Source organism: Phasianus colchicus, chromosome 1 (genome assembly GCF_987193195.1).
Source record: "Phasianus colchicus chromosome 1, bPhaCol1.hap1.1, whole genome shotgun sequence".
In the NCBI taxonomy this organism is placed as follows: Eukaryota; Metazoa; Chordata; class Aves; order Galliformes; family Phasianidae; genus Phasianus; species Phasianus colchicus.
This window is the reverse complement of record NC_143436.1, coordinates 61,109,749-61,125,083: the sequence shown is the minus strand read 5'-3', so window position 1 is coordinate 61,125,083 and position 15,335 is coordinate 61,109,749. Positions and strand designations below refer to the sequence as shown.

The 15,335-nt window shown below is 44.7% G+C and overlaps 1 protein-coding gene across 3 annotated transcripts in view; it reads left to right on the top strand.

Annotated features, from left to right (window-relative positions):
* Nucleotides 1-14,161, top strand: part of NINJ2 (ninjurin 2) — a 44,428-nt gene extending 30,267 nt beyond the window's left edge. The window contains exons 2-5 of one of the 3 annotated variants that reach the window (XM_090134443.1): nt 6,792-6,886; nt 11,178-11,409; nt 12,145-12,329; nt 13,166-14,161. In XM_090134443.1, the coding sequence (XP_089990569.1) occupies nt 11,181-11,409; nt 12,145-12,308 (393 nt within the window). In that variant the 5' untranslated portion in view covers nt 6,792-6,886; nt 11,178-11,180 and the 3' untranslated portion in view covers nt 12,309-12,329; nt 13,166-14,161. Of the gene's footprint in view, nt 1-6,791; nt 6,887-11,159; nt 11,410-12,144; nt 12,330-13,165 lie in introns of all 3 variants that reach the window. The other 2 variants (XM_090134442.1, XM_031589734.2) reach the window with 2 other exon arrangements.
* The last annotated feature ends 1,174 nt before the right edge of the window (nt 14,162-15,335 follow it).

The following is a 15,335-nucleotide window of genomic DNA, read 5'->3' as shown; positions in this document are numbered from 1 at the left end:
ATCAGCTGTTTCAAAGACATTGCTTTGACTGTCTTATTTATACAGTCTAATTAAATATATCTTAATTACTTATATTAGAGAAGATTGTCTCCATAAACCCAGTCTGACTTGCAGAAGTGCTGAGTAGTGCCTAACCCCCCAAAGCCAATAGGAGCTCTTACTCAGTGCCCTGAGCACACCCCAGCACTGCCGTGCATGTCTGCTCCTACTTCCCCAAGGGAGGTTAGCAGAAGCTCTCTGCCCCACAGCTGTCAGTAGAAGCACAGCTGGCCACAGAGGCACATACGTGTCAAACAGGTCATTCTCTGATGCTGGTTGCAGCCAGAAGGCTATTAAAGAGATATTTGCTTAAGCGTTGCTTCAGCTTTCTTCATGCAGAGTGCTTCCTGTGACGCTCTAGGAGTATCTGTATGAGGAATCTCAGGGCTTCTGTCACTTGGGAAGTGGATGAAAAAAAAGATCTCAGACTGCATCATTTCGAGAGAGAAGCATTTTGATACCCTGTTGCCTGGAACAGCAGCCAAAGCCAAGTGGTGCAGCTGCAAAGTTCCCACCAGTAATACCAGATGTTCCAGCCCTATTAAGCTCATTAAAAGGAATAGCACTTCACTTGGTAGTTAGAAGAGACCACTGTTAATTATTGAAGTGAAGGAATTATAAGTCAGTTACTGCTTCCATGAGCCTCAAACAGAATACTGGACTGCATGGGCAACAGCAGTAAAGCCTGATGTGCCAAGATGGACCTGGCAGGACACCTTGGCTCCTCCAGCTAGGCAGGAATGGGCATTCTGACCTTCCACCTCACCTATGTGCGCTCTCACAAGCATAACTTCAGCCACATGAGCTTTCTCAGCTGTCTATGAAGGCTTACTGTCATCATCTGGAAAGCCTGCATCACTTTCAGAGGCATAAAACCCTATTCTCTGGATGCTTAATCTATTTTGAAATACCGTTCCCTTTCTTTCCTCTCTCAATCTAAGCTTTGTCATCTGTGTCTTGGGTTGCAAGGCAAGGCATTATATATTCCTGCTCTTGACAGATTTGAGACTGGTAGACATTCACTATTTAAGACTTCACTTCAGAGAAGGACTCTTCTGGATCATTGCTCTGAAAAATGAAACAGCAGGATGAAGTTGATGCTTGCTTGTATTCTGCACAAGAGTTGCACTGGATTTAAGTCACAGCTGGTTTTATTTCTAAAGCACTATTTAAGCTGACCTTTAGTATTGCTTTAACCTAAAACTGAAGAGCCACAGCAATAGCTGCATGAGGAACTGAACCCAAAGCATAATACTTGCCCAAATCTACTGCAGCATCTTCCTGTGCTGCAGGGAAGAGAAACTTAAGACTCCCGGAGGCTGCTATTGAAACTCAGTATGTAGTATTAAAGCAGGAGAAACAGTCTTACCTGATGAGAAATTTTATTGGGATAATGTGTGCCAGGTGGTTGACATTCGATATTCAAAAGAAAACAATCTAGGGCTGCAGCAACCATTAAAAAAAATAAATCAAATCTAATAAGAGCCAGTTCTACATGCATGACTGGCTTCTGAAGTAGCTCTTTTTACAGTGCTTCCCTCCTGGGCTTTGTTGTACGCATTACTCACAACAGTCTTCCAGCTACAACTCAGTCCAGGCTCTTATGTATAATTTTAGTACAAAAGAAAAAAGCACCAAATGAATTCTAAAATAGATGATTGGTAGATGGAAGAGGAGAGAGCATGCTCTGTATGTTTCTTCTGCTCTATGGCTTCCATATATTTCTTTTGCTGTGTGGATTCCTATGGCATCATATCTTAAATGCATTACATGAGGCATCTTTGAAGCCCAAAGAATTGCAACTTTCTGAACTCTTTGCCCTCAGACTTCAATCTCTACACCACAGCTATCAGAGAAGCTTCCATATTACGTAGACACAAATGAGGAGATAGTGCACTTTTGCACTATTTAGGTAGCATATAAAACCTTTTAGTCATCATCATATCTGAATTCATAATCCACTGGAAAAATACTGCTAGCATAGGGTGGCTGATTGCACTGCCTCACATTTACAACTGAGCACCACCTGCTGGTTACCTCGAGTCTCATTTAATTTAGCCATCTCTCCTGTAACACTCCTCCTCCCAGTAAAGGCTGAAATCAGATCCTAGCTTTTAGGAGGCCATGCTGATGGAAAACGGGCTAGCTGCTGTAAGGCAGGACCTAGAGATTTCAAAGCTGAGCTTTTGAACTCAGCAAGAAGACTCAAAAAAGGAAGGTGGAGGCAGCTGTGAGGGCACAGATGGAGCAAACATCAGAGGGGGACAAGTATCTCCAGTCCCATGACATGGAGGGCAGTGGGGCAATAGCCCTCCTCTCTGCACCAGCTTCTTGGTCTCAAAGATCTATACAAAACAACTTCCAAGAGAAAAAAAAACCCACAACAGCAGAGGTTGTTTCCCTTTCTGCCAAATTCCAGAGTGCCTTTATTCACACTGTCAAGCACTTGCCTCATTCTCATTCACTTCCCTTGAAACACATGATTCTGCCTTGCCCTCTTCAGCACCCCATGGTTGAAATCCAAGATGTTGAGTTTCGTGTTGAGCCACTGACCTGGGGACCACCCAAGGGATCTATCATGAACTGCTTAATATGGATTGCAAAGGAAAATAAGCATATTAGCTACTGTTAGGAAAAAAAAACAAAACAAGAGCAACCAACAATAATCCACTGATCTCGTCTTCAGTTTTGCTGCTTTGTCTGATCTTACTTGAACTGATATGCTTTCAGAGCCACACCGGGGGAGTACAGTTTAATTCTGCATTGTGAACTTAAGCTGAGATGGCTAAAGATAAATGTTTCATTTGTTCAACTTTTGATGAACTCAGTGGAAATTGGATAGAGAAGTCTCAGTACCATTTTTTCAGAAGAGGGAGATGTTACTGGCCACTGGCTGCTTTGATGCTGACTTCTGCCTAACTGCAATTCACAATTTATGTGCAATATTACTGATATACTAATGGCCATATTTATAGCACCCTGTATTATTGGCCTAATTTCATCATGGCTAGCTTTTACAGCACCATCAAGCTGCACTGAAAGATGAAAAGGAAAAAGAAAAAACAGCCTCATCCTATGAATCCTTCTGTCAACATAGCAAGCTACGAACCCAAACAACAGGATGACTCCACCCTTCAAATTTCTCCCTTGTCTTTCTGGTGAAAGTTAAACTTAATATTTCTAATTATTAAGGAAAATCTTCCTTTCTATAATCACCTTAAAACTCCTCCCTGGGCTTTACTGTCATCCTAAGACACAGACTCAGTCCAACTCTCAATTAAATTATTAACAGGAACAATAAAATCAGTTTCCCAACTCAGATGGCTCAAGTCATTAAACCCATATAAAGCAACTTGATACAAGAAACACTGATCTCAGATTCTCTTTCTGACTACCCAGGGATTTGTGAAGATGCTGTGTTGGATCCCTCCCTCGGTCCTCACAAAGGAAGGGCTCCTATGGTGGCTCTACCAGATGTTTCCCCAGGTCTCTGGTTCCTTCTAGTGATAAGTCCTTGCCCAGGAATACCAGCTCCCCAACAATGCAGGAGCTTGGACATGCAATATTGTTTGAGATCTTACTGGGTTTGTGTAGTTCTGCACTTAATGCACACCAGGGGGGCTGGAAAAGTTGCTGGGGAAGGAACCAAGGCTGAAGGGATGGATTCATCCTGTAAAGGCACTTGGTTTATCTCAAAATTACCTTTTTTTAAAATCATAGAATGGTTTGGGTTAGAAGAGACGTTTAAGATCATCCAGTTCCAACCCCCTGCTATAGGCAGGGACACCTCCCTCTAGACCAGGTTGCTCAAAGCTCCATTCAGCCTGGCCTTGAACACCTCCAAGGAGGGGATATTCTCAGTCTCATTGGGCAACCTGTTCCAGTGTCTCACCACCCTCACAGTAAATAATTTCTTCCTAATATCTAGTCTAAACCCACCCTTTTCCAGTTTAAAGCCATTTTCCCTTGTCCTGTTGCTACCTGCCCTTATAAAAGGCCACTCCCCAGCTTTCCTGTAGGCCCCCTTCAGGTACTGGAAGGCAACTATAAGGTCTCCTTGGAGCCCTTTCTTCTCCATGATGAAGAGCCTCAGCTCTCTCGGCCTGTCCTTGTTGGAGAGGTGCTCCAGCCCTCACCAGTTACTAGATTTAGTACTTTAGATTAGACTGTTCTTACGACAACCTACTGATGAGATGCTTTTGGTGCCTTCTGATTCAAGGCCACTCCAACCCCAAGGTCCTGTGTGCTTCAGATTTCTGTCACACTGCCAAAAAAAACAACCAACCAGATTCTAGCACGAAATTCACCCTCACCTGATTTTCCATTGGTTCAGATACGCCCAATATCTATTAGTAACTAACATGCATAAATTCTCTGCAGAAGTTAGCTGTTAACCTAAAAATAAAGTTAAATTTCTAGAGAAACACCTTACCTATTTATCTTTGGTAGAATCAGAATAACAGGCTTAGAGAAAGACCAGAGCTCCATTGTGCTAGCCACTGTACACATAAGAGGAGGAGTTTTCTTGTACTGGAGAGCTCTTAATATATGAGAAGTGTAATGGTAAACATGTGAATAAAACTAAGAGCCCATAATCATAATTATGCAATAGCTGAGACACACGACAGTTCTCCAGCCAGCCTCAGAGAGATGCCATGCTCTGAGGTGCTCCCATGCACACAAGTGAACACACAACCACGCTCTATCCCAGCACAGTACCTTGTGTCCTCTTCAGGTCACCCACAGCTGCAGCCCTGGCAAGGCAGCAGTCTTCCTTGGCACAGCAGGTTCCCGGCAAGAGGCAACCCTGCAAGCCAGAGCTTAATGGAAGGGCGTTAACGCTAATTGAATCTGAACAGCCACAGCCATGCATCACCTCGCATTTTCTCGTGTTAAAATGCAACAGCCATTTGTTGGAACATCCCTAATGCATTTAAAAGTCTTCCCGGAGTCAGCTGATGTTATTTCTAAGTGTGATAGCCAAGTACAGACCTGAGGTGCTTCTCTGCAGCTTTCGCTGCCCACTGCTGGAGACAAGCATCCATCCCTGCAACCCAGGTACCAGCTCACTATTTTCTGCATTCAGTACTTGGTTTGACCAGCATTGACACAAAACCACAACCAAACATATCCAAACAATTAGGATTAGGAGGTTATGAAAGTCTAGTTTGGCAACAGCACCTTTTTTATTTCCGTTCCTCCTGGTGGGCAAAAGGCCTCATTTGACACACAACTCAGCATGCCAGTTCTGAACAAAATCTGCAGATTCAGCCCTTTTAGATCCAGAGATTGGTTCAATTTCCTGGCAGAGAAGGAAGCTGCGTCTGGCAGACTTTGAAGAAAGAGAATAGCATGCATCCAGGTGAGACCAAGTCAGCAGGGAGTGTTTGGAGACACTGGGAGCACTGCAATAGGAGGCAGAGACACTGACCCAAAGGACAAAGATGTGAGTGTTAGCACATGAAACTGGAAAAATGCTTTGTGGGTGAAAAAACCTTATAAATAATAGAGAGACAAAAATCCCTGAGTTGCACTGTTTATAGATATGATTTCATCAGCTCTGCTGTGTTGAAACCCTCGGTCACATTCTCCCCTCTTTCTACCCAGATGATCACAGCTCCATTCCTCTGGAAAAGCCCTGAGCACTCAAGGTGACCAGAAGCATGCGTCAAAACCTGAAAATGAACCCAAGCTCCAAAGGAGCTTACAGGGAGGTTTAATTGTAAAACACGAAGTAAAGCTTCCTAGGAGTAAAACAAGTCACCTCCCTACTTTAATCAACTTCACTGGCTTACCTGAATGAGGAATTTAACTCATGTGTGTTTTATATACCTAACACAGGAGTGTATCACATTCCTATAGTAGATGCTCATATGTAAGTGATCTCTAGGGAAAGAGCTCACAGACCATCTTGAGTTGGAAGTGACTCCCAAGGAGTACTGAGTCCAATTCCTGGCTCCTGTGTTGGAAGTGACTCCCCAAGGAGTACTGAGTCCAATTCCTGGCTCCACACAGCACCACCCAAAAAAATCAGACCCTACATCTGAGAGCACTGTTCAGAGGTGGCCTTCATTATTTTATAGTCAGAGAAACGAAGATTAGGGGAAAACAAGCAGAATGCCCTAAGCCATATACCAAGACAGGGATGCATAGATGAGGCTTTCCACCATGAAAAATAGCACTGGCTCATTGCTGGGGTAGTTCTAAATAGTTGCAGGTCACTGTGCCAACAGATCACAAGAGACCCTTACTTGTGCTTGTCCTATTCCAGCAGTTTTACCTCTGGGCATCTGCTAGGAACCAGAGTCAGAGGGGAGATGGCCCTTTGATCTAACCCTGCACAGCTGTCGGTCTGTTCCCCCAGTTTCAGAAATAAGCCTGACCCACAGCAAAGGGTGCAGACACCCTTCGACATGGAAGAAGTCCAGATTTAAGACCTCCCCCAAGAAACGCTTAAGAATCAAAATGATTGATGCAAACACATTTGCTCTTTGGATCTGGCTGCAGACTGAGATCTGGCCCAGCTTTTCTTAATATTTTAGGCCATAAGCCATCCAGCTTGGGGATTTATTCATCTTAACATGTTTAGCTTTGTAAGCACAATGCAGTAGTTACTGTTGTGCCTCCCGGCTGCTCTTCCATTTTTTATAAACTCATTTTCTCTGCTAACCTACTTTCCCCCCCACACACTCTTCCTGTAAAGCTGTTTTTAGCCTTCTCTTGCCTTCTCTTTTTCTCTTCCCAAACACCAGGAGGAATCTGCTCTGGATGCTAAACACAAGTGACTTGAAGAGGCTCCAGCACCAATATCCTGGCTTTGGAAATAATTCTTCCTGCTGATCACATCGTATGTGTTCAATGAGCTGTTCTCCCTCTGCTACACACCTCCACTCAATCACTTCTGTTCAGCAGCCAGGAACCATGCATTAGCACAGCATAGTTGCTGGTGCCACAAAATGTTTTTGCCCCCCAAACCCACCCACTGCTCCTGAGCTGTGGATGAAGGCTCCTCTAACACTGTCTTTGCCTTTCCAAGTAGCCAGAGGAACAGAGGAAAAGAAAACTTGTCTTTTATTTCAGCTCTGCCCTGCAGCCTGCCAGCTGATTCCTGGATCCCCTCAATTGAGTATAATAAATACACTTAACGAGGGAGTTTAATACAGGTTTGGTCAGACAGTTATTTGTGCAGTACATGATTTATACTGCCCTGTAGCACAGGCAGTGACAGATTCAAGGAACTCACCATAGAGCTGTACCAAAAGAAGAAAAATTGGGGGGGGGGGGGGGGGGGAAGGAGACAGCACCCCAAGTGTAGGAAAGGAGCTCGATAACTCAGAACAAAAATGTGAAAGACAAAGAGATAGGCACAGTGTGGGGAAACAGCAAAGAAGAAAATCGAGGGAGAGGATGAAAGGAGAGGGCAGTTGAAGAACAGAAGGATGCAGGCAGTTTGGGTCTCAAAGGATAAGTGAGATGAGAGCTGGGAGAGGCAGCTCAACACACACGTGCCTGATGCGACAAGCAGGTCTCTGCAGGCTGTGAGTGCTGCAACCAGGCAGGAGGCACAGCCCTGCTGCTGTGTCAGCCGGAGGGCAAGGGCTGGGACAGGCTCTCATGGGGCTCTGCTGCCTCGTGATTCCCCTCCTCCTCTCCTCTGTTGCCAGCCACCAGTTAGGTTTCACTGCTGGCCTTCCAACTCCTGCATGGAGTTGTAGCAGGAATGCAGTGCCAGCATTGGAGCTGGATAAAGGAGAGGCTCTGAATCATAGAAATATTAAGGTTGGAATAGACCTCTAACATCATCCAGTCCAAACATCCACCTACCACCAAAAACCACATCCCTTAGTGCCACATCTGCACAGTTCTTGAACACCTCCAGGGATGGTGACTCCACCACCTCCCTGGGCAGCCTGTGCAGTGCAGCACCACTCCTTCTGAGAAGTTTTTCCTAAGATCCAACCTGAACCTCCCCTGGAGCAACTGGATGCCATTTGCTCTCATCCTATCTGCTGACAGCCTCACCAACTGTACATTCACAACTTCACCTGTATCAGTACCCCACCTGGCTTGTCTGTGGGTGTGCAGTGAGATATAGGAGGTGAACAAAGCAAGTGGAGTAGCAAATAACTGCGCCCTCAGAAGTGCTGGTTGAGAGCATCTCCTCATGTTCTGCCTGTAGAAAGGGAACCAGGAACCCCTCCTACTTCGTGAGAAGATGAGTTTGTGCTTTAACCTTCAGCAACCAATGTTTACAGAGTGCTTTGAAGGCTGCCAACCAGCAAATCCTGTGGAAAAATACCCTGGACAGTGAACCTGGATTTGCCCTAGTGCCCATTGCCCTGTTTGTGTCTCTGTTCTGCTGCTTATCAGCTGTGATCCCTGCAGCATGCACAGCCTGCATTCAGGCCTCTGTTTCCTTTGGCATTCTCCGGCATTTCCCTTGGAACCGATGGGCAATAAGGGCTTCTCCTCAGACATCCCCTCCTGCCAAAGCATTCCCACAAAGAGGATTATCCTTCACGTTTCTCAATCCCATGTCATTCTACTGTCTCTTGCAGCCTGCCCTCCCCTAAAGAGAGGGGCCAAAAGACCCATGAGGCACACAGAGTTGCAGTTAGATCTGCTCTGTTTTTGCCCCCTTCTTTGAAAAAAGCTCAGTAGAAACTGTCCAAGCAACTCTATCCCATTTCTCACAGCAGGTAAAAGGGGCTGAGGCTCAAGTGAAAAGAAAGGTCTGATTCAAGTCAGGAGCTCCTGACATGATTCATCTCCACATAAGCAACCAGGAACAGATGCCTCAGCCTCCTCGTGCCAGTCACTTGTTTGACAAAGGCTTTGTCTGATTTGTAGGGAGTCCTTGTCCTCACATCCTTCATTCCTCATTAAGGAGATAAATTGTCAATGCTCAGCACTGTAATGCTGCCGGGCAGAAGGCTGACTTCAGAAACGAGGAGTACACTAGAAGGGATCAGGTTCCAAACCTTGCACATAAGTAGGTAGGTAGTGCTATGCTTTGACAGGCTCATGTGATCTTCAGCCAGCTGAGAGGGTGTAGCACCTACATCCAGGACTTGAAGACATCCCCAGGATCAAACCTTCTGCTGGCCTCCTTGTCCCAGACATAAGATACCGCTGTTCTGCTGTCCCAGACATCACTGGATCATTTGGGTTGGAAGAAATCCTTAAAGATCATCCAGTCCAACTCTCCTGCAGTGAACAGCGACATCAAACAAGCCCTGAACCCACACATTCTGTCTTAGAATCCTTACTGTCTCCCCAGTCTTTCATTTTCCTTCTAGCATCCTTTACCTCTTGTCTTAACCAACAAAGAAACACAGACCTTTCAGAAAAGCCTCTTAATAACAGCAGCCTTAGTGTCAGAAAACACAAGAATTACATGCTTTAAGCTAGCAAAACAGTCCTGCAGAGCAGCTTAAAAACAACAGAAGAGGCAGCCTGTTTTTGTTGCCATATCCTCAGCTCTGTCTCAGGTGCACAGGCAACTGTCCCCTTTCTCACTACCAGTAAAGGTGGTTGCAGCTCAATAGGAGGAAGGACTTCCCTACCCCTATGCTGGCCTCTCCTTAGGGAGCCACACTTCTCAGTTGTTCAGGCCAGACACAGTCCTCCTCTTTTTGCTGCACATCTTTTTCACAAAAAGGAGATCTACAATTGTCTTCTGAAATACAGCCCCATTGCACCCCCATGTCCACAAAACACTCTCCCAGGTTTACTGGCCCTGCCCAGGGCAGAAGCCAGAAGTTCCCAGAGACGTACAAGGAGACCAGAGACAGCAGCACAGTTTCTTTTCAATGTTTGCCTGAGGGAAAGTGCACATCCTAAACTTTATCTAATACAAAATGATGAAAGCAGCACTCAGTTTGGTGCAGGTACATCCCTACTGCCAGCACACATCTAGAGGAACCCCTTCCACACTCCACTGAACAAGAGAGGCCCTTCAGAGCTCTCCTCCTGTCCTTTGCTCTGTATTTATAGAGTTATCCATCAGCCAGTGCTGAGGGCAAGGCTGCCAGCCATCACTGACAACTGAGATGAGGCCAAGTGCCAAGACTGAAGCCTGTCTGCTACATGGACAAATTGTTTTTCATTCTTTTTGAGAAAGAAGATCACAGCTTGCAAATGTATCTGAACCTCTTCTCATCTGAGGATGATAGAGAAAAGGCCAATGGCTAAAAGCAGCTAGATGACCTACACCTTGTAACGAGACAACCCACACCTTGTAAATACCCATTTCTCTCCACTGATGAGACACATAACCAAATGATTGAAGTTAGGTGTGATGAATCCCACCTGAATCCCACCCCATGTCTCCATGTTTTGAATAGTGTCCATGGTTTCAAGAAAAAACATGGATTGTCATATCTGCTCTGGTACATTGTCTAAGACAGCAACCAGCAGAAAGGGTTCAGAGACAGTTCTTCTCAGTGGTGTGCAGAGACAGGACAAGGAATGATGGCCTAAAACTTGAACGTAGGAAGTTCCACACAAACATGTGAAAGAACTTCTTTATGGTATAGGTAATGAAGCATTGGAGCAGGTTGCCCAGAGAGGTTGAGGAGTCTCCTTCTATGGAGATATTCAAGACTTGTCTGAATGCCTACCTGTGTGACCTATTACAGGGAACCTGCATTGGCAGGGGGGTTGAGTCTCTATTTCTTGAGGTCCCTTCCAACCCCTGCTGTCATGATTCTGTAATACAAAGCCCGGCCATTAAAAGTCCTTTGAGCACCAAAGCCAGAAAGAAGATTTCTCTCTAATCCCCCTGAAGTCTGGGGCTTGTCTGTACCCTGAAGGAAGAGAATTTAATAATGCTTATAAAATCCCTTGCTCTGGGTAATCTAGGCTATCATAGCTCTGGACAAGCTTGTTTTCCACAAAAACACTATTTTCCTAACCTTGCTGAGCTCTTGATCACCGTAAGTGTTTTGTGCCCATTAACACCACAAGATAACTATGAGGGAAAACTGGGTGCCCTTAACAGGTTTTAAAACACCAAGCTTTAACTCTTTCCCAGCTTTCTGGATAGACCTCATAGGAATGCAGCAGCTTGCCTGACATGGACAGGTCCATCAGCTTAGCGGTTGTATCAGGTCTTGCAGTTTCTCTTATCTCCCCAGGGCATGAATCCTCATCTGCGGACTAATGGGCCAATGAACATCAACCATTATGCAACCAAGAAGAGCGTGGCAGAGAGTATGCTGGATGTGGCACTGTTCATGGCAAATGTCACACAGCTCAAAGCCGTGCTGGAGCAGGGAACTTCCTTCCAGTACTACACCACCCTCATCGTGCTCATCAGCATTTCCCTCTTCTTCCAGGTGGTGATTGGGATCCTTCTCATCATCACTGGTAAGGTAGTAGCCACTGAGACGTGCACATCATTACAGAGTACTGCTGGCATGGGGATGGAATAGAGAAAAAGCCCGTTGCCCCAAAACATTCTCCTGTCCACAGTCAGGGCTCTGGGGAGGTTGGAAGCAGCTCAACGCTGGTGATGCAGGTCTGCACTACTGCATCATCAGATCACCGAGGTTGAGAAATACCTTCCAGATCATCAAGTCTAACTGTCAACCTGACCTACTGAGTCCCATCACTAATCCATGCCCTTTAGCATCCCAAGGCATGTCCCTTCACACAGCTCCTGCAAATAACACATTTCAGCTTCAGCTTTCACTCACCCAAGCTAAGGCCTGACAGAAAAATATAGGCAGAGATATTCCCTATATTACACTGACATACAACCAATCCCCCAGTTCTCCTGGTGCCATATAGACAGTTAACAGTGTTTCAGAAAGGCTTGCTCCATGTTTCATCTGAAATAGGAGTTCCTACACCTCAGCCTCAGACATACATCCAGTATTAAAGTGAGCAGAATACTACCATTTCCTGTACACTGTAGCTGTTTTCTTTATCTGGGGCATTAGATCTGAGGCAACAGGAAATCCTGAGGTATTCTTTCCGATGTTCCATGTGCCTTTCCAGGGGTACCATGGAATTTTGCCAGGAAGGGAGGGCTTGCAGGGGTTTATGGGCTTGGAGTCAAGACACAAGTGACCTTTTGTTTTTTTGCACTGAATCACACAGCTCGTTTGAACCTGAATGATGTGGCAAAACAACCCCGCCTAAATATACTCAACAATGCTGCAACAGCTCTCATCTTCATCACAGTCATCATAAATATCTTCATCACGGCCTTTGGGGTGCAGAAGACTGGCCTCTACCCTACCAGGAATTTTCGACCTTATTAAGTCAAGGGGAAGTGGAGTCAGGTAAGAAAAAGATGAGCCCATCGCTGCCAGTCCTTGCAGGAGCTTTCAGCCTTTGAAAGCATCACTGCAAGGAAGAGAAGCAGAAGGCAATGCTGCATGGATTCACAAAGGCTCTTCAGAGCCATGTTGATATCTTGTGGGCATGTGAGGTCACTGAACAAATTCAGAGAAGGAAGATTCATTTTCTAAGTCTATAAAGAATGAACACCAAACATTCCAACTGATGGTATTCAGCAAGCAGTTCTGTTCTCAGAAGACTGCAGATCTGAGGCAGGTGCAGCAGCAGTTGTGATTCGGAGCTACGTCTGGGAAATAAAATGAGATGCATTGGGAGATACCTGAAGATGGCAGCACTATCTGAGAAAGGGAAGGTGTTTGGGGGGCAGGAGGGAAAAGGGCTCTTAACAATGGTCAGTGCAGTTGGCAGAGGTTATTTTAAGAAGCTAACTTGAGAGTGTCTTGTTACTGAGATCCAACCAAATGCTTGGGTTCAGACATCAGGTCAGATGAGGTCAAGGAGCTTTAGGTCAAGAAGCAAAGTTCCTGTTTGCTTACTTATCCTGCAGCATATAAACACAGCTGAAGAGGAATATAATAGAGCAACAGCAAGCAAAAAAAGCTTGAAGGACCCATGATACTCAGTGTAAAGGCCAAAAGCTTCCATAAAACACTACTGGCTTGGGATCTAAAAGGGTGGGAATGCTGAGGCTGGCAGCCCCTACCTGTGGCATGGCCATGATGCCAAGTGACCCACTATGCTCCGAGTGCCCCTCTCTGCATGTGCAACATGGAGAAATTTGCCACAACCTTACTGTCATTCCTTGTCTTTCCTGCAGGATCTGAACAGCACAACCAGTGGGGAAAGCTCTCCTTGATGTTTTGAACGATCTCAGCAGGATCCCAGCAAAGAATCCAGAGAACAGAGTTGAACTTTCAAAATTGTACTTGTTTTGTGGTATACCTGCCCCTTAACTATAAGGCTTATGCAGTTCTGCAGGGATGAAGATTTCCATTGCTTTTCAAAGCTAGAGCAAATTTTGCAGCAATCTCTAGAGAAAGCTGCAGGAACAGCAGCAGGTACATAATTTCAAAGCACACACTTCTTACTACAGCTGCCTGCTTCACATAGTGAATATTGGCTCATTTTGTAGAGAAGAGTGAACAGTGTACTTGGTAGGACAAACAAATATAAGATATCCAGCTTCTTTGGTCTTAAGCATGATTTGCTATATCTATATATAGATAGCAATGCTGATTAGTAGTTTACCTTCCAAATGGCTCTCTCAAACCAAAAGAAGTTATCACGAGACAATAGGAAAGTATGCATATCAACATAGCTAAAGAGAGATAAAATATTTTCCTAACTGTTTAAAAATAAAATGAAATGAGAAACAGTTATGAAAACAATCAGATATTTCCAGTATTAGGAAGTTAACAGTGACAGCAAATAGATATTATATTCTGATGTCATCAGCAGGGGTGTGTAAGGAGTGCTGCCTGAGCAGCCTAACAAAAGGTAGGAGGGAAACATTACACATCAGACACTCTGGACTAATTGCCATGATAGCACATGACAAATGTGTAGGGTATTAGTTTATTTATAAGTTACCATTTTAATTTAAGGTTTTATCACTAACATCAATGTTGTAAATATGTAATCTCCACATTGACAATGCTAGGAACTCTTTTTAAAGAAAGATCTTTCCAGTACAAGTCTTTGAATTGAAGATTTTTCAGATTTTCTTTAAGTAGTAAACACTTTGGATCCTAGATTTTATAAGTCTGCAGTCACAGTAATTGAGATTTTAACAGCCTGGTGTAAGCCTACTTAAATAACAAAATGCTTTTCTGATTATTAAATGTTTGGCTTTTTTTTTTTTTTTTCATTCTATAGCAGAATGAGTCTGACTATTTCATTTTACAGATCCTTACTAAAACTGAGAAAGAAATGTCATGAGAAAGTCCACACATCAGTTCTCAGGAGCAACTCAGAGTAACTGACACTTCGAAAAACAGATATAAGTAGATTCCTTTTACATTCCATATCAGTCTTCAAAGAACTAAATTTCTCTTTAAGAGGTGGTGATTTTTTCTGGAAATAGTGCAGATGACCTTGCTAACAACAGCACACGGGTGAGACTACAGGTCCACATCAGGTTGTACCTGCCAGTCACAGTGGCTCTTTTTGCAGCTGAAAGACAGTTGCATAGAAAATGTAGAGTGGAAAGCAAGTATGCCATTTAAATTCTAATCAGCACAAAGTTCAGTAGAGTTTGGATTTGTTTTATGTATCAGGCACTCTTATGTATAAGGCACTCTTTTTCCACTTTGTCCTGGAGATCATAGAACCATAAAGGTTGGAAAAGAGCACTAAGATCTTCAAGTCCAACCACAGACCCAACACCAGGATGTCCACTGACCACATCCTCCAGAGCCACATCCACACATTTCTTGGCCACATTCAGGGACAGTGACTCCACCACCTCCCTGGCAGTCTGTTCCAATGCATCCCAACATCCCTTAATATCCAACTCGAAACAATCTGGGTCAACTTGTGGCCATTCCCCCTCATCCTATCACTGTTACTTGGGGTAAGCAGCTGATCTCCACCTCACCACAACCTCCTTTAGGGTAGCTGTAGAGAGTTATAAGGTCTCCCCCGAATCTCCTCCAGAGTCAACAATCCCAGTTCCCTCAGTCAATCACCATAAGACCTCTGCTTCAGATTCCTCACAGCCTCATTGCCCTTCTCCAAGCACGCATCAGGGCCTCAATGTCCTTCTGGCAGCAAAAGGCCCAGAACTGAACACAGTACTGAAGATGCAGCCTTACCAGTGCCAAACATGCAATGATGACAGATTAGAGTGATAGTGAGCTTTTTGCCCATCTCAGTCCTCAGTCTCTGCTGACAGCAACAGCAAATGGAGGTGAACATACTCAAGAAACCTCTGTTACCCTGCTCAGGAAGAGGCAGCAAAACTGGTTTCAGCTACTAGAAAACTATCT